We start from the raw sequence: 19,021 nt of genomic DNA, 5'->3' as shown, positions 1-19,021 counted from the left end.
GGCTAGAGCATGGTGAAGGTTTGAGGTGCACTGGGCTCAGCAACGCTGGCAACCATGTTTTGGTAATGATGAAGTTCCGGGGTGCCCGCGATACCGAGTAATTTATTTTGGTGAAGACGGATTCAAGATTTTCGAGCAGTACCAGAGTGGGGCTGAGTAGCCGGCATCCCGTGTCATGCTGGTGATTTACAACAAAGAATATTCCCATAGTGTGCTATCACTGGGATTCTTGTGGAACCTCGAGGAGTCTTTTGGGGGGAAAAGTCTCCAAAAACCAAATTGATTAGTAAAAGCCACATTTAAATAGCAAGTTTTGAGAGAGACAATACCAAAGCGATGAAGCTGCTGTTTCTGATTTTCACTTGGTTGGGATTGTTGGTTTCTGATTGTTTTATTGAATCAGGACTATTGATGACTGACGCACTATCTGAAGAGTGTACATCCTTCTTTACTTATTTGTGGAGCACCAAATAAGTCGCTCAGGAGATAAGCTTGACCATGTGGGTAGACCAATCATTGCATAGGACATGCAACAAGTGGCTCGACAAGTCTCATTGGATGGGCATCTTCTTATGGCCATGTGACTTCATTCGGTAGGGTCGGGCTCCCTAAGGCCATGGAACCCATGGCCAAGAAGAGTAGCCGAGGAACTTGTGGCTAGTGGACTGTGTCTGAGCAACATTGTTGAGGAGTTGTGTGGTCGACCGTCATTCTGGGCAAGTAAGATCTCGTTTGGTTACGCAGTTCAGATGAGATGAGATATTTTATTGAAAGTTGAATAAAATATTATTAGAATATTATTTTTTAATATTATTTTTATTTTTAGATTTAAAAAAATTGTATTATTTATTATATTTTATATGGGAGTTTAGAAAAGTTGTAATGATGAGATGAGATAAGATAATTTTGTGTATCCAAAATGAGCCTAAGACTCCTTGTGACCGACGAACTAGTGTGGTGAGAAAGGTGGCAAGAACACTTTCCCCGTGCAACTTGTGGCTGAGTAGCTGGGTGCATCTTTGCTTGGAGTAGAAACGATGACATTTTTAACACCACCTTTCAAGAAAGCAGTCGGTGGCTCAGACTGAGCAAGTGGTCCTCAGGTCAAGCAGTGCTTAAGCCGAGTAGGTGCTTAGGCCGAGCAGCTGCTCAGGTTGAGCACCCAGTCTGTAGGTAGAGTAAGGTTACCCTCATGCATGGCCATAGAATAGTTGTGACCAAGGAGACTTGGTCGAGCAGGCTTAGGCTGGGCATGGCTACCCGCCTTCATGCATCGCAGGATGGTTGCCTACTTGAATGGCTAAGCAAGGGGTGGCTGAGCGGGCATAAGGATACCCTGCCAGCGACAGAGATTGCCGATTGGGCTAGTGATGGCTGTTAATGGCCTTTCCTGCCCACATACGCCACAGGAAAGGCTCCTTTGGGTGCACAACAATATGCAGCCGTTGCCCGCTGTGTAAGTGGTCTCGACCACTTGTAATCCTGTGCACATGGTTGCATGGCAAAGGCTGCCTTTGTGGGGGGTGGTCGGGGACCACTCTGTTGGAAACATATGACATTGGCTCCCTTGTTGGGCCATAGCTGAGTCATGGAAAGTAGTCTTGACCACGTGCAATCTCATGCACATGGTCGAATGGTGAAGGTCGCGTCCCGGTGGGGTAGTCTGGGACCACCTAGTCAAAGACAGATTACATCGGCAGTCCACATGGTGGTCGTTGGTGCCCCTGTTGGGCCATAGCTGGGTCGTGACCGAGTAGTCTCGACCACTTGCAATCCCGTGCATGTGGTCACATGGAAGAAGTCGCCTTCACAACGGGGGTAGTTAGGGACCACTGTAGAGGCGGCAGAAGGCGCCGAGAGCCCATGTAGCATTTAAGTGTACAGTACACCCTTGGTCTGTGCCCATGTGCATAATCCAAGTGCACAATGCCCATGGCAATAAGGTGTTTTCGTGTGTGTAATGCTAGGTGCATGTGTGCCACGTGCACAATGTGTGCGTTTAAGTGTGTTATGCACCTAGTTGTATGGGCAAGTAAGGTATTCCCATTTTAACAGTGCTATGAAAGCAATAAAATAATGGAGAAAGCTTATCTAATCATTGGCAGATGATTTCGGAAGCCAGGAAATCCTTCTCCTTCAAATTTCTGTGTAGGAAATAAATCGAATCCCATAGACGATGCAAAATGTTACTGCCAAAAATCACACAACATGCTAGAATATGAGAATGAATTATTCCCTGCCCATAGTGGCGTTTCTGGCCTCAATTGGAGTGGTTTGGAGCCTCCTTTAACGGTCTAGAGTGTTGTATGGTGATCGTACGTACATCCATAGCAGTGAATAAGAAAGTAAATGCTGGAAATATCAATGGAGATGGAGATATAGATTTACGTGATTCGCATTGTGCCTACATTCACCAGTGGTGTACACAATAGCTATTGGCACCCTTGCCATGCCATAGCTAGGCCGAGCCGAATGGTTTTGACCACTTGCAATCCTGTGCACGTGGTCGCATGGCAGAGGCTGCCTTTGTGGGGGGTGGTCACCCCGTTGGAAACAAATGACGCCGACAGTCCAAATGGTGGCCGCTGGCGCCCCTACTGGGCCACAACTGGGTCGTGGAAAGTAGTCTTGACCATGTGCAATCATGTGCACGTGGTCGAATGGCAGAGACCTACTTCGTGTGGGGTAGTTTGGGACCACCCAGTCGGAGACAGATTATACCGGTAGTCCACTTGGTGGCCACTGGCGGCCCTGTTGGGCCATAGCTGGGTCATGGTCGAGTAGTCTCGACCACGTGCAATCTCGTGCATGTGGTCGCATGGCGGAGGCCGCCTCCACAGGGACCACTGCGGAGCCTGCAGAAGGCACCGACGGCCCATGTAGCATTTAAGTGCACAGTGCACCCCTAGTCTGTGCCCATGTGCATAATCCAAGTGCACAGTGCCTAAGGCGAGAAGGTGTTTTCGTGTGTGAAATGCTAGGTGCATGTGTGGCATGTGCACAATGCGTGCATTTAGGTGTATTATGCTCCTAGTTGTATGGGTGAGTAAGGTAATCTCGCTCATTTTAACAGTGCTATGAAAGCAATAAAATCATGGAGGAATCTTACCTAATCATTGGCAGACGATTTCGGAAGTCAGGAAATCATCCTCCTTCAAGTTTTTGTGCTGGAAATAAATCAAATCCCACAGACGATGCATAGTGTTGCTGCTAGGGGTGGCAATATGTGACACAACCTGTTAACCCAACACGAACACGACACGATAAAAGCGGGTTAGGGTTTAGCCTTAATGGGTTCGGGTCAAAACGGGTTGACCCGTTAAGACACGATTGCTTAACGGGTCACTAACGGGTCAACCCGTTATGACCCGTTAAAAAATTAAATTTACCTTTATACCCTTAGACCTAAAGGGTAGGGAGGACGTTCCACTTCCTTCTTCAAGTTCTAAATTTGTTTAGATCTGTGTTTTTAATTTTTTATTATATTTGAGATTGTAATATTAATATATATACATTGTATGTTTTGTCTATTACATTTGGGATGTAATTTTAATAATGAATATTATTATAAATTGTGTGGATCATATTTGTTTGGATTGTAATTTTAGACTTGTAGTTAGTTTTTTATTTTTTATAGATATTATTTATATTTAAATATTTATATAAAATCAATTAAGTCAAACGGGTCGTGTCGTGTCGTATCGTGTATGTCCAACCCATTAACGTAAACGGGTTGAAACGGAACGGGTCGTGTCGTGTTATGTCGTGTCAATTTATTTCTTATTCATTAACGGGTCATAACGGGTTGTGTCGTGTCAACCCGTTATCTTATCGTGTCGTGTTCGGGTTTGGAATTTTGACACGAAATCCTTAACGGGTCGTGTTCGTGTTGACCCGTTAAGTGTAATGTACATACATTGACACGATACGAATACGACCCGTTAACACGATTTGACACCCTTAGTTGCTACCAAAAATTGCACAACATGCTAGAATAGGAGAAGGAATTATTCCTAGCCCACGGTAGCGTTTCGGACCTCAATCGGAGTGGTATAGAGCCTCTAGTAGTGGTCCAGAGTGCGGTACGATGATCGTACATACATCCATAGCAGTGAATAGGAAAGTAAATGCAGGAAATATCAATGGAGATGAAGATATAGATTTACGTGGTTCGCACTGGGTCTACGTCCACGGGTCGTTTGAAGGGAAAATCCATTATAATATGTGCTTTAGTCTCTCATGTTCTCTCATTTCTCTTTGTGCAATGGAGCTGGAGAATTATTTTATGGAGAAGATCTTTGTCTCTGGAGCTCTCGTCATAGGTTGAAGAAGGTAAAGAAGTCCCCTCCTTGTCCGGTCCAATTCCTTTTTATCCTAGCCTTGGGAGTGATGAGGAATGACAACTTTATTCCAGTCCTCACTTGCATGCCTCACTTGTTTTCCCCCCTTTCTCCTTTTCTTTTCCTTTCCGTCACCTCCTTCTTTTCCCTCTTACATTCTTTTTTCTTGCCCCCTCCTTGTCTCTTCTTTATCTCTTCTTCCTCTCTCATTTTGTTGTTTTCTAATAGGGGCCCTTTGATGGCTGGGCTTGTTTATCTGGGCTTTTATCCCCTTTAGTGACATTTTGTTAGGCATTCGAGTTGGGGTTTTCTTCACTTTGCTTTTCGTTAAAGATATTTTCTTTTAAGTCTCATTCTTTTAAAAGCTTCTCATTTTTCTGATTGATTTATTTATTATGTATATAAATTTTGGTTTCGAACATAGGAAGCCCAATAAAAACAACAAAGAAGCATTGCTAAAAACCGTTTTGACTAATGTGGAATCTCTCATCCGTGGTGCTAAAAAGGAAATTAAATAATGGTATACTTACAACTCTTTTACAACCTACTAATATAATAGTGCAACGTCATTAAAAATACAAAAATTTTTTTGATTTATATGCTACAATAGTTTTAAAAGAGTTGTAAGTATATCATTGCTCATAACGACACTATGGAAGCGCTTGCTCCATCATGTATTTTTGCTTTGCTAGAACTCTTGTGCCTAAAGATACAATACTATTGTCACAGAATTGGCTCTGAAATAGTTGGCCGGGAAGCCCGTAAAAAAGATGAAAATAGCAATGTCTGATTGATTTATCTCCTCATGACCATCCATTCATAAAATTTGCATCATTGGCAGATGAGAATGATGTGGGAAGCTTGATGATCTAATTGAGGTGAGTTTTTTGTCATGTTTTTCTATATACTCATTGTTTTTTGGAAGCAAAAAGTATTACTGCTTGTGGGTATTTGGATTGTAATGTGGGGTTTACATATGGAGGTAACAATCTAATTATAAGTATCATTCCTTGCATATCCAATGATTTTGCATTTTTAATGGATAGTTCTTTTGTAGATTATATGGATGTGGCTTTTGTTGTTGGTTACATGTTTTTTTAAAGTAAGTATATGGCTCAACAGAGACCAAATTAAAGATCAATGGCATCTCTATTTTAGTAAATATATGCTGCATATGGTATAACGAGCCACCTGTGCTAGCTGCATTATATATATAGATGCAGCATTTGATTTGGTCTGTTATGTTATACATTAACTTTTCAATGGCTGATTAAGATCTTCAGGTATACAAGGGAAGATGATGCAGCACCAACTTGCTGGCTTAAACGGGCTTAGTCATCTCTATGCTGCTTGGCTATGTGAATTGGAGTTTATTTCTTCTTCTCCTTTTAGTTTTAACCATTTGTTAGATTATAATAAATCTGGTTGATGGTTTGTTGATCAATTGCAAAGAAGTTGTGAAAAGAAGTGTTTTGCTCTAACCACTGAATTATTGATACCTACTTTTGTTTCAGATTTATTCACCTCACTTGGACTCATCTCCTCCAAGATGGGTTCATGTTGCACACGGATTGCATCAGAATTAATTCAAGCTGTGTAATGGTCCACAGAGAAGATTGAGTGAATAGCCTTTTTATTTTGTGTATGTCTTGTAGAAGACTTCTCAGTGATGATTTAGTGCAATTTTTTTAAAAAATTTTGTAATAGACTTTGATCGCCAGAAAATTTTATCTTATCACAAAAGACTTTTGGAAGAGTATTAGTAACGTTGGAGTTGATTATCTAGTAATATGAGTTAACTCTCCAGACCCTCGAGGAAAATAACTGGAATGGCGCCGCAGCTAAATTCATCCATAAAGGAAGAGCATGTGTTATGGTCAATAGAAGAACGTTAATCAATACCTTGACAAAGGACCCAACACACCCTTCTCCAATTCCAAAGACTTGAACCAACCCAACAAAAGAGAAACTATATATCCCCATCGGCCCATAAACTCACACCAGCACAGATGAAGGAAAAAAGGAAAATGGAGTTTCTTATGACTGATTAAAAATGCAAGGTCATAATTATCATGTAAACCAAAGACAAAACCATAAAGGTATAAGTATTTCGAGATCTTAATTAGCTTTTTGCAGGTTTTTGAAAAATTCTCTATAAATTTTACTTAAAAAAAAAAAAAAATCAGATCAGAAATGTGAGTATTTAAAGATCTAGCTAATTAGTTTATGAAAACTTCTCTATTTTTGTTTGAAGATTTCTGGCTTATTGTATAGCAATACTATCCAAAAATATTTTGGAAAAGGAAAATATTATTCAAACAACTCATAAGTTCAATGGAATTTTAGAATAGACTCTCACCTACAAATACCACTCAAACATCCATATTCCTGCAAGAATAGACTCTCACCTACAAATACCAAAACATTTAATTATTTATAGCCAAGCTCCAACTTGGTGGGTAATCCTTTCAAGTACCTCCTGCTGGATCCCTTAATGATTCGAGTAGCTCCAACACAACTGTCCCAAGATCTGGTCTCTTTTTTCTGTCTTTGTCAGAACACGTCAGTGCCAATTCAGCCAAACATAGAGCAACCTCAAATGGCCAACGTCCAGCCGAAGGATCCAAAAGGGATTCAAAATTGCCTTCAAGTAAGGCAGCGTTGACATCATCTACTATAGAATAGGGTGGTGATTTCCCTGTCAACAATTGCAGTAAAATGATTCCAAAGGAGTAAACATCTGACTTCACAGTAAGAATTCCTGTTTGGTAAAATTCAGGATCTAAGTAAGGCACGGTTCCCTTTGGGATAGTGTTATGACACTGTTACACTGTCACTTGAACTTTGACCGCGGCTTAACACTCGGCAAATTCCAAAGTCACCAAGTTTACATACAAAGTTGGAATCAAGGAGAATATTGGCTGGTTTCAAATCTCCATGCACTATTGTGTGAGGTCGAATACTGGAATGAAGATACACGATGACAGAGCATAACTCTGTGGCAATCCGTAGTCGAGTTTGCCATGACAATGGAGGAGTGTTGTCCTTGCATTTGAGTCGATCTTCAAGACTTCCATTAGGAAGACATTCATAGATGAGTGCAAAAGCTTCGGGGCAAGATCCAATGAGTTTCACAAGATTGGGGTGCCTCAACTGACCCAATACATTAACCTGATATATACGTATACAATCAATATTAAATTTAAGATCAAATTATTCAACCAAAGTTTTTGAGATCAAAATACTCTCATTGATACCTTTTCAAAACTTTCGTATTGAAAATTTCTCCAAACATGCTAACTTATTTAAGTAAAATATTTTTCAGATCTAAACTACTCCAGTGTTTTTCAATTAATGCATATACAAACCTCCATCTGGAACTCTTGGGGGCCTTGGGAGCCATGAGAATTTAACATCTTTATAGCTACCTCAGTTTGTAGGCGACCTATATAAATGTTGCCATATCCTCCTTGTCCAATTTTCTGGGATTCATGAAATCCTTGAGTAGCTTCTGCAATTTTAGTGTAGCACCCGGACCCAAAATTGGTATAGTTGGACTTTAGATTTTTATTTATTTATTTATTTGAACTTGGTATTTTAAGTTTTTATTTTACGAATTTGAGTAACGATTTTTTTTTTCCCTTTAATTTGGAGATCTTGGCAGTTTATTTTTTTTATTTCTTTCCCGCATGTTTCATTTTTAATTCCTTCTCTTTCCGTCTATTTTATTTTTTTCGCACGGTTTTTTTTTTTTTTCCGTCGCACAGCATGCATACACGCACGCATTCGTTCACGGTATGCATGCACACACACTTCTACTTCTCTCGGGTTTTCCTTTCTTGTTCATCCACCTACATATATATATATATATATATATGTATGTGAAGATAGCTCACGCCGCTGCCCTCCCACGCGGAACCATAGCCCAGTTTTTCCTCCTAAGCCTTTTCCTCCTCAGCCTCCATCCCCTCGGTTCCTCGCACCCCGAGTCGTGCAGCACCCCAAAGCTTATCCGCGTGCCGCGACGCCGCCAAGCACCGTCCGCGTCTGTACCTCAGCCTCTCTTAGTTCACCACCCCAACCGTGCCCAGCCAGACGAAGCTGCCACCAGCGCCCGTGAAGCCTCTGTTTCACGCCTTGACTTCCACCATTTGTGACATCCGAAAAACACAGTTGTCCAACCACCATAAGTCACTGCACTCACCCTCCACCGAGAGCTCCACTGCGTGGTGATCCCGCCTCACGAAAGCCACCACCGCGAGCCACCCCTCTCACGGAAGACTCAATAGCTTTTTCCCCTGTTTTTGGCCTCCTGAAACAGAGTCCCATCCACTGGACCACTGCACTGCACCGCACCGCTCCAGCCACTCCAGGCCGTCGCCACCCGCGCGGATAAGGGCGCCGAACACCGTCAAGCCACCCCTGTCGTAGCACCCTCACGGTGAGTACCTCCCTCGGTTACTCCCTCCTTTCTCTCCGCTCTCTCTCGCTCACCTCTCCCTCTCTTTGTCTCATGCCCAGCGCTGCTCGACGGAAGCTTCGCCACGCTCCTGCTCTTCTGCCGCACCACTGCAGTCCCTCCAGCCAGCCCGTCGAGCCTCGATTTTCCCTTGGGTAGTTTCCGCCGTGCATGTTTTCAATTTACGTAGGTTTTGTTTTGGTTAGTTTGCAAGGAATTAAGTGAATTACCGTAATGCCCTTTACTGCATGTTATATAAGTGGGCTTTTATTTTTTTTATTATGTATTAGTACACTGTTATTTAATTATGATTATAGAAAACTATTTTTAATATGTTATTAAGTAAAGATTTATGTTAAGAGTATATAATATTGGAGTAATATTGTTTTTACACTTTAGATATGATTTAGTTTATTTAAAAATAGTCATGGTTTATTTTAAAATATTTTGGGATAATTATATTACTTAGTAGTAAGCTTCATAAGTTGTTTTCATTAGTAAATAGGTCTGACTTTTAAATGTTTTAGTCATAGTATTAAAATTAGCATTGACGATTTCAGAAAGTGATGAGTGGTAATTTTAGGTTTTGAGGAATTAAATAGATTATTTTATAAGCTTAGGATTAAATATCGAAATACGTGATTAATTGGATATTTATGAGAATTACGTGATTATTTTATAGGTGACGATTAATTATTGTTCGACATTTTTGAGGAATTTCGAAAAAGCTAAGAAGTTCAGGTAAGCGGGATTCCTATGCTAGACTTTGCATTTAAAATAAAATGAGCTGAGATTATTTTTGGAAAATATACATATTTGATGTTGAAAAGAAATTTGAACTGCCTCAGCTATTTGTTTTGCATTACTCTTGAGATTCTGTTTAAGAAGAAATTATTATCTGTCATGACTGGTGTAGACATGAGCTTATTTCTGACATTCTGTTTCTGAACTTTGAAAAAATAGAGCGAATATGAAATTTGTGCATAAATTATGTTGTGATATGATTTTTGTTCTGTTCTGAAGATTTTCTGTACTCTGATGTGATTTCTGAAAACCTCTGGCATAATATTCTGTTTCTGTTTCTGTTCCATTCTGACCTCACCATGGGTGTAAAACTGTGGCCTCTGTTTGGGTTGGTACCAACTTTTCTGTTTCTGGTGCACCCACTTTGGAAACAAAGTGGTTTTCTGCGTGGTCTTTCCTATGTGCACACTCGGGGCTCCGAGAATGAATAAGGGGAAGATTCACATTCTGTTTCTGCTCGGTTAGCTATCGGGGTTTGCACAATCCTACCACGGGGGTTAAACATGGTATTTGTTCTGATATGACAAGATAAGATGTGATGTTTTAGTTTATGCTATGCCAAAGGGATTTTGATTATGAATATTTTCGAACTATCGCTCTGATATTTTTGGTAACATGTTTTGACGCTGCATTTTGAAAACATTATTCTGATTCTGCATTCTGAAAGAAAATATTTTGTTCTGCATTCTGATTTCTGTAAATGCTCATGTTTACACACTAGTATATGTCCTCTGCTTACTGAGTTGTTGATAACTCACCCCTTATCTCCATATATTTTTCAGATAATTTTGATGATTCAGCTGGAGAACAAGAGTAGAAAGTTTAGCAAGGTGTGATGATCGTAGTGGAATAAGTGTCTGAGGGTACAAATGCTTATTTAAGGGTCGTAGTTAGTAAACTAATTTATTTTTCGGGTATTTGTTTTGATGAGTTGAGGATGTTTTCGAGTTTTTAGAGAATTTCTAATTTATGTTATTGGGGATTTCTTTGTTGTCGCTATAGAGGAACTTAGATTTTTGGTTTGATTAAGTGGATTAATATTTTATGGAATTTCTGGATTTTATAGTTGTGTTATTTAAATAAATTTTAAGTATTAAGAGCTAACTCTCCGGACCTTCGGGATCGGGGCGTTACATTTAGAAAGGGAGAATTCAGGCAGCTCGAGCATGCAGTGTCCATTTGAGTCCTCTTCTTTTCTCTTTAGCCCTTCAGCTTCTTTCAGTGCATGATCACGCTCCATCTGCAGTTCATCCCTTTCTTTCAGTAACTCTGCAAGTTGGCTCTTTAATGATGATTCCTGTTCTTTGGAAATCCGGAGTTCTTCTATGCATATGTCTCTCTGCTTCTCTGCAGCTTGGGCCTATTGGTCAGATTATTAGCAATTTTTGTAAGATTTAAAAAGTTGTGTGTATTGTTTTCGATACATGTAATGTGGAGTGTAAAGAAAACCCTCATGAACTCAGAGTTGAAGAAGTTCTTCTTCTTCATTCATTCATTCTTTCTTTCTAACACTACATTTATACGCCTAGCAGAACTAGTAATTAAAAAGCTTACTCTTCGTATAGCGTCAATCATATATTCGTCTCCACTTTGACGCACGAGTGCCTCTTTTTTTAAATCTGCCATCGCTTGTTGAAGCTGCTCTTCTAAGCTCCGCTCCTGCTATGATCCAAAAAACCATTAATTTCAAAGCCTTGTCGTGTTTATACCCATTTGATTATTGATTGATTCAGATGAATAATGCCATATGAGAAATCTTAAACAATTTGCAAACACAAATGGAATGTAACAGAATGCTTTGCACATACCACAACATTGTGAGCTCCATTAGAAGAAGTTGATATGTTACTTGAACTGGAAATCAATCTCGGACTTTGTTGCACAACTGAAGGAGCGAGATCCAGAGTAGAAGAGCTTCTTGAATAATCCGAAGCCGCCGGCGGAGAGGGTGAGCAGCTATACTGCAATGCTTTTCCATTTCTATCATTCCATCCAGGACTCGTTGGAGATGAAAGCTGTTGAGAACGTTCCGGGAAAGGAGCAATTAGAGCAGCCAGAGTAGTGCTCCTATTGCTCCCAACCGTAGCAGACCGTAAGTTGGAGAAGTCTGAGCATTCAATTACGGGACTGCCGACCCTGTTGCTGTACCCCGAAGGACCAGACCGTGATCTATTTAGGTTTGATTGTCCATTTTCAGTGTCTGCTGCACTTGCTTCCCTATTTTGGCACATAAAAAGAGGATTTCGAAGTGTTTGCGGTAGTGTTTACATATCAACTTTTGAACTTTCAACTTTGAAAAAATTAAAGCATGATCCAAAACTTTAATATTTGATAAAATTTGTCTAAAACTTTAATGTATTTTCTTAGGAGGCTACAGCTGGCATGCACGGTGTTTAGAAATTACAGATATGGATAATGTTTTGCAGCCATGCACAAAGGAAATGAAATTGAAGTTTGAAATATGGTTTCTTTCTAATACAATTAATGGAAATTATCTTTTGGGAGGAGTCGAGGAGGGTGGACTCACATTGAAAGGGCACTATTGCTATGTTCGTTACATTTTTTTTTCCTGTTTTCCTTGCATACTTCCTTTATTAAAAATCCATGTGTAATAATTTTTTATTTTTATCAAATATTTTGCTGAGTCACTAGAAATATTTGTAATGTAAAAAAAAAAAAAACCAAAATTTCATTTAAAAAATAATATGCTAACATCTTTTGTATGTAGTACCTATTTTATCAAATATTTGTTTGAGTCATTCCTAATATTTTGATATGATTTTTGCCATTCATTATTACTATAGTAGACACTAGTTAAAAAAAAAAAAAGAAAATATTAAAATAAATGTGATGCATGGATGAGAAAGAATTTATTTTTTAATATTTAAAATTATTTGCGTGATATTTGCTATACATAAACACGTGTTTTAATAAACGAAGCTTCGTCAAACCTATTTTAATCTGAACGAAGATTAAAAACACTAATCATTAAACCCAACAACCTTATAAATAAACAAATAAATAACCAAATCCAATAATGTAATTCATCTACCATTTGTCATTAAATAAATAATATGTCCAACATGATGAAATATTGAGCAATCCACATCGAGAATTATATCATGTTTAAATTCACAACTCGCATAAAATACATTAGTTGTTGAAAATAAGGATACTTTCAATGGCAACAAAAAAAAATCAGTATTAAATACACGCATAATGAATTAAATAACACCATCAATGGCCTCCCCTTGCTTTCCACATAGAAATGGCAATCTCATCTCTAATCGCACTCATATTGTTTTGGGCTTCAGTTGACAAGTCTACATGACCAGATGAGGATGCCCTGTCACCAACCGCAAGCTCAATAACAGGTAGATGCATCGTACTCCACGTCTGAAATATCCAGTCATCGGGGGTGACCGTTCTAATATAGTTGTGCAGTGCACAACACGCTGTAATAATAAGTCCTTGCCTCCCAACTGAATATGGAGGCATGTTGGAGAGAATGGTGAATCGTTCTTTTATAACACTAAATGTTCGTTCTACAATATTACGAACTGTTGAGTGTCGATAATTAAAATAATCTTTATACCCATGAAACCCCCTGTGATTGTGACGATCACTCTAGTGATATAGTTCTCTTGGATAGGGGCAGCAATCTTGTAGTGCATGGATAAGCTGAATCCACAAGATAATACTGACCTGAGAGTCCATTTATTTTCAAAGCACAAACTTCAATTAATATAACAGCAATCACAATGAAAGTTCCAACTTAATAATATTTGACAAAGTTAATAAAAAAAATTACCCTCTGGTAGTCATGGAAAACGGGCTTCTAGATCACTGGCAGCATGGTGGAACACATGTGCATCATGCGCATATTTCTCCCATCCAGTGTAAACAAATATAAACTTCATATCGAAATCAGCTATTGCCAAGACATTTTGGGCAACTCTACCCAACCTATTTCGATATGCCTCGCGCAACTCAGCTGGGACGACAGCTGGTATCAACGTACCGTCCATCATGCCAATGCATCCCTATAAACTCAACAATTCAATCCCAACTGCCTAACACAACCAACTAATGCATGATGTGATTGTTACATTGTATGTTGTAAAACAAAGTTTGAATTTTAATTGTTACCTGAAACCAAGGATAATTACGATTGTTGTTTGAAATAAAAGGGTGCACGCTGTTCCTTGGAGTTGGCAATTTCAAATGCCTCCCAACTTCACATAATGCATTAATGACTTTTCTAACGTTTTTATTGATTGTTTGCGTCGAATGTTGAAACCTGTCCCCAACAATTCGCTGGCCTTCTGCATGGCCCACAAGAAGGCAAAACATACCCACAGCTTCGTCCACCGTCACTTATCTTCTAGAATCACGTATCAAGTGATTGTTACGTAACAATCCACATAAACAACGGAATGTAGGTACCTCCATACTAAACATAATCTTGCAATTATCTAGATGACCATTTAGAATTCCTAAAATATATTGATGCCCTCAAAGGCCTATATTATGTTGTGGCCTTGGGTGATTCTTTCGCTGTCTGTGGGACACTATCCTAATAGCGTTCATGATATCTATGGGCTCCATCGGATCATCACTATCACTCCCGTCAGTCCAAAAATTGTTATGCTCCATTCTCTACTATATGATGTGGAACTGGGCTAAAAACTCAAGACAAGTTGGGGAATAGACCAACAGGAGGGACCTATAGCATTGTGAAGTAGTTTTCATGAGTGTACGTTTCCATTGTAGAGAAGAAACCAACAAGCTCAATATATGCAAAGAATCAAGCAAACCTTTGGGATTCTTGACCATATCCCGTATCTTTAATTTTCAAGCAAATGGAACTTACACTTATTTCAGCAAAAATTATTGAATATATCACTTAAAATATACTTATAAATTCTTATGAATATAGTATATATATATATATATATACATATATATTCTATATCAGTGCAACAAAGACATGTGAGAAGAGTAGTTTGTGTCTACTATTCATATTAACATCATGTGTAAATTCTTGTACCACTAGCATGCATCTAACCCCATGACCAAATCCTCGTTATGATCATTCTGTTCTATTACATCTTGACCATATTAAATTATATAGAGCATATCGATAGTTATGAAAAATAACGATATGCTGTCGAACAGCTTGTAGGGCAGGGAGCATATATATATATATATATATAGGCCTAAATTAAAGTAAGTCAACCTATCAAGTGGAAATGCTAATATTGAGAAAGAGCAAAAACCAATATACTTATGACAAAATACCGATAGCTTCAATGAGACCAAATTTACAAATTACAGTCCAATATTAGCAAATACACCGCTGCATTATAAACCATGTGAGAAGCACCCAAGTAATTGAGTGGTCCTCTTCAGTCCAAAACAATAACTGCCATAACATCATCCCTAAAGTACACCGCAGCATTATAAATTAAGATGAAAGACCCAAGTAATTCAAGAGGTCCACTTCAGTCCAAATTGCAGTGTTCTAATTACTAAAAGTTTTTCTGTTCACTATTGTTGTTGATATGGTAGTTTCCGTGGTCCTATGCATGGCCATGAATATAAAAAAAATTTAAGTACTGTTTTTTAGGAGAACTTTATAATAAGTCCTTCCTATTTCTATCTTCCTATATTCTGTCCTGATGTTTACAGTTGATTTATTCCTAGCTAGACTCTGCCGAGTACATGTAGGACCGGTACATGCTAATAACTACTTAGATCCATTGTGCATAAGTTTGACACTTTATTCCTTCTCCTGTAGTTCAAAATTTTGAAAGGTTACTAATTCTGTTTATATTACATTTATTTCTGGGTGATTCAATCACCTATGACCAGTGATACAAGTCAGTGGCTTTCCAATAACATATTTTCTCCTCACTGTGAAAGACTACCCTCATAATTTACTAAGCATGCCTCTAGGTGCTAGAATTACAACCATGTATTTGTGGAGCTATGTGAGAAGCTTTACATGAATAGAGACATCATTTCTTTGCTTTAAGGGCAAAGGGAAAATTTGAAAACCTACAGCTGGCAAGTAATCTGTTGAGCCGACAGGAAGAAAACTTCCAAATAACTTCCTGTTATTTACAAGAGAATTATTTCATCTATACAGGAATCCCACAAAAGTGATTTTATAAGCTGATTGGTCAGTTTTATTTTTCCTTTATTGAATTTTTAGTTAGCATTTTGTTGAGCCAAAACTTGCATTGTTATTGTCAAGCGAGTGTGTAAAAGGTCTGTCTCTAACTTTGCAGTTCTCACTAAAACCTAGTCATTACTGATAACAAAATTTGACCTTATAGCGTGAGAAAATATTTTTTACATGCTCTGCAATAGTCCCAGTGAAAATATTCATTTACTTTACAGCATGAACACAGATAACACCATTTGCAAACCGTTAGGCAACTAGTTAGGTAAGTCAAAAGCAATATCAATATATCATAATCTTGGGACATGTAAACTAGTTTTTAGGCTTCTTACCCAGAGGAAAAAAAAAAATCTAGAGTTAACTAGTGGTTGGGATTTTCAAAACCTACAGTTGCATATTCTAACAAAAGTTACAAGCATATTGTACTCTTGATAGCAGTGGAATGGAACTATATCTCCAACAGTTGCAAATGTCCATGAGGTGTCTATTAATAGTTTATGTCAAACCAGATTAACATCATGGCTAATTGTCTTCAGATTAACATCATGCAAATATTTCTTCTCACGAGCTAAACATCTAACCCCATGACCAAATTATATAAAACAGTCCACTTGCACTAGTTTTTTTAGTAACCAATATATATATATATATATATATATATATATATATATAAAGTCACCTAGTTTTAAGTTAATATACATCTTATTCATAGTTGATGTAGTATAAACAATATCTTGAATACATCGTATTCAGCAATATATATGGAATATATTTCATCACAATAACCAAGACAAATATATATGTATGCACAAGCTATACATCAAACTATGGACAAGCAGTAGCAATAACATCACAATAATGAATCAGCAGCTCCAACAGCCAGTTTGAAAACACACTAATCTGTAAGAGAAGTCAATATTTATTTAATGTGGTAGGTCCTACCACATAATGAACCAACCAAATATTTCAAATTAAACAGTTCTGATGTTAAAATATTTAACATCAGAACTGTGAGTTTTTTTCCTTCCATCCATTCATTCAAGTGAATATAAAATGGTTGATATTCCTCCGAACAGAAATATGACAAGTTTGAGAAGAAGCATAACCTAGGGGGTAGCAACCTCTACCTTTGGGATTCGAGTAGATGCCTTTGAGAAAATTTGATCACGTTCACAAAAACCTACAGCTGGCCATTGGGCAGAGCACCAAATCAGACATCAATTCAAGAGGCAGGAAAAATGTGATATAAACAAACTCTAATAACATGAACAAATACATTCACAATTTTGTTGCTCTACCTAACACATAACACAATACTATTAATATAAAAAGAACTATTCCGCAACATCACAACTGGATTTGAATTAAAAAAGTGCATTTATCTTCCAAAGATATCTATGAAACCAACAAATGTTAACAACAATCGATGGCAAACTCAAATTACATTACACTGATGAAAAATTACAACGAAGCAAAGTAACTAATCAACCACTCAAGACAACCTAGTCACTAATCAACTATGCATAGTTCGATCACTCAACTATGTGATGCCCACGCGTGCCTATGGGCATCATCCATTACCAAAAATCCTCGTTGTGCCAGGGGGTTCATTAATCGATTAAACACACAGGAAAAAACATCGGTAGGCAGTGGGGGCTGAAGTGCTTGTAACAAGGCCACATAGTGTGAAAAAAGAATCGAAACCATCATCCCTATCCATGCAATGTGTGGATCCTCTACTCCGCTTTTCCCTTGACGCTTCTCCTCTGCCATTGTAACACTTTCGCGTGCCTAGTAGGAACACGTGATCACTGCAACCATGTTCGATATCTCTTCGTCGTACTGGTTGCTTTGCCCTCCCTTCTGACTTCATCGGGACGAGTGAGTCGATGGTGTCCCCATGTCTATGGAAAACTGGGACGGGCTATTAAAGACAAAATCAGAGTTCCCTTGGGTGCCAAGTGCGGGGCTCCGATGGTGCATCTCCTCGTCCGAAGATGGTGGTGGTTGGGTGGACGCGTGGTGGACTGTACCGGTGGCAACAACAGCGCCAAAAATGGCACAGAGGTCTGCATAGTGGGCAACCTGAGGTACGAAACTTCTTTATTTGTGGCTTGGCCTGGATAAGGAATTTTAAATTCAAAATATTAGGGAGGGATTAACGCGGGAAAAAGTGATATATAATAAAGGTATTATTTCGTAATATGAAAATATGGCATGGTTAGAGAAGTATTACCCTAATGGCATTTGCCCAGTGTTCGTCACTCCCTATAACCGTTTTGGTATCGGAGTCGCATCCCATACCAGTTTGGTGCATGAGGTCCGTGAAAAGTCGTTGCATCATTTTAACCCGATGTATTTTCCCCTTGATTTGGCTCGCTTCGTACGTCCTTACGCCCAATGCCGTAAGACGCGCAGCATAGGAAGCATGGTCCCTAGAAGTGATCTTCCCAGCCCTCAATGCACCATTAAGGGCGTCAGCTAACATCATGTCAATGAAGACATCCTACATTCCATCCACCAAAATCATCGGATCAACTTGTGAAATGTCGGTATCGGGATCCATTTGAAAATGCTAATAATATGATATTTCAATCTAAAGACATTTATATCATATGACCAAATAAATGATAAATGAAATCTAAATTGTTTAATTGAGAAGTGGGTCAAACCTGCCGAGGGTGAGGTAATCGAGAGGAGCATAGGTAGTAACGCTAATAAATTAAAAATGTTGTTAAAAACAGTTTGTCGCCAATATGGAATCCAAATAAACACGTGTTTCCAAATTATTCACGTGATCATATACGAGCTTGACATATATTACCTACATAATCAATGAAGATGTTCTATAATATTATTTTCCTAGGCAGAGGCTTTGTAATTATTAGCAAGAATCAATGGCACAACGTGCATATATGCAGGACATGCAATTGTTTTGTAGAACTGTGATTTGGAGGGGCTGAAATTGCAAGGAAGTGAAGGATTGAATTAGTCTGAAAATTAACTAAGCAATCGCTGTCCACTGCTTCATAATTCATACCACAGATCATAAATGTCTAAAAAAAAAAACAACCAACCAGGCTTCGTATCCTATATTCTGTTGTAATTTCGTACTCTTTTAATTGCAATTCCATAGGTTTATCACATAATGAAATGATCATGTGAATAATATAATACACACTTAGATTTTTTTTTCCCAAATGGGTATGTAGAAAGACCGATTCCTTTCAA

At 38.6% G+C, this 19,021-nt stretch overlaps 1 protein-coding gene and 1 pseudogene across 1 annotated transcript; both read right to left on the bottom strand.

The window, feature by feature from the left end:
- Positions 1-6,803: 6,803 nt before the first annotated feature.
- Positions 6,804-7,731, bottom strand: LOC108987788 (annotated as a pseudogene).
- A 5,109-nt stretch (positions 7,732-12,840) lies between these two features.
- LOC109004680 lies at positions 12,841-13,631 on the bottom strand. Its single transcript, XM_018983312.1, has 3 exons — positions 13,436-13,631; positions 13,309-13,338; positions 12,841-13,163 (listed from the first exon to the last, which is right to left on the bottom strand). Exons 1-3 carry the CDS (start codon positions 13,629-13,631, stop codon positions 12,841-12,843), a joined length of 549 nt encoding a protein of 182 aa, XP_018838857.1.
- Between the last annotated feature and the right edge of the window lie 5,390 nt (positions 13,632-19,021).

This window comes from Juglans regia, chromosome 12 (assembly GCF_001411555.2).
Source record: "Juglans regia cultivar Chandler chromosome 12, Walnut 2.0, whole genome shotgun sequence".
In the NCBI taxonomy this organism is placed as follows: Eukaryota; Viridiplantae; Streptophyta; class Magnoliopsida; order Fagales; family Juglandaceae; genus Juglans; species Juglans regia.
The sequence above is the reverse complement of the archived record's forward strand: the minus strand, read 5'-3'. Positions and strand labels throughout refer to the sequence as shown.

What these genes read in the sequence shown, in the direction of transcription:
- LOC109004680 (XM_018983312.1), bottom strand. Translation starts at nt 13,631, where the DNA reads ATGGACGGTACGTTGATACCAGCTGTCGTCCCAGCTGAGTTGCGCGAG. An exon ending in TGCCAGTGATCTAGAAGCCC is followed by an intron (nt 13,339 to 13,435) that starts GTTTTCCATGAC and finishes TATTAATTGAAG; the next exon opens with TTTGTGCTTTGAAAATAAAT. An exon ending in GAAAATAAATGGACTCTCAG is followed by an intron (nt 13,164 to 13,308) that starts GTCAGTATTATC and finishes GACACTCAACAG; the next exon opens with TTCGTAATATTGTAGAACGA.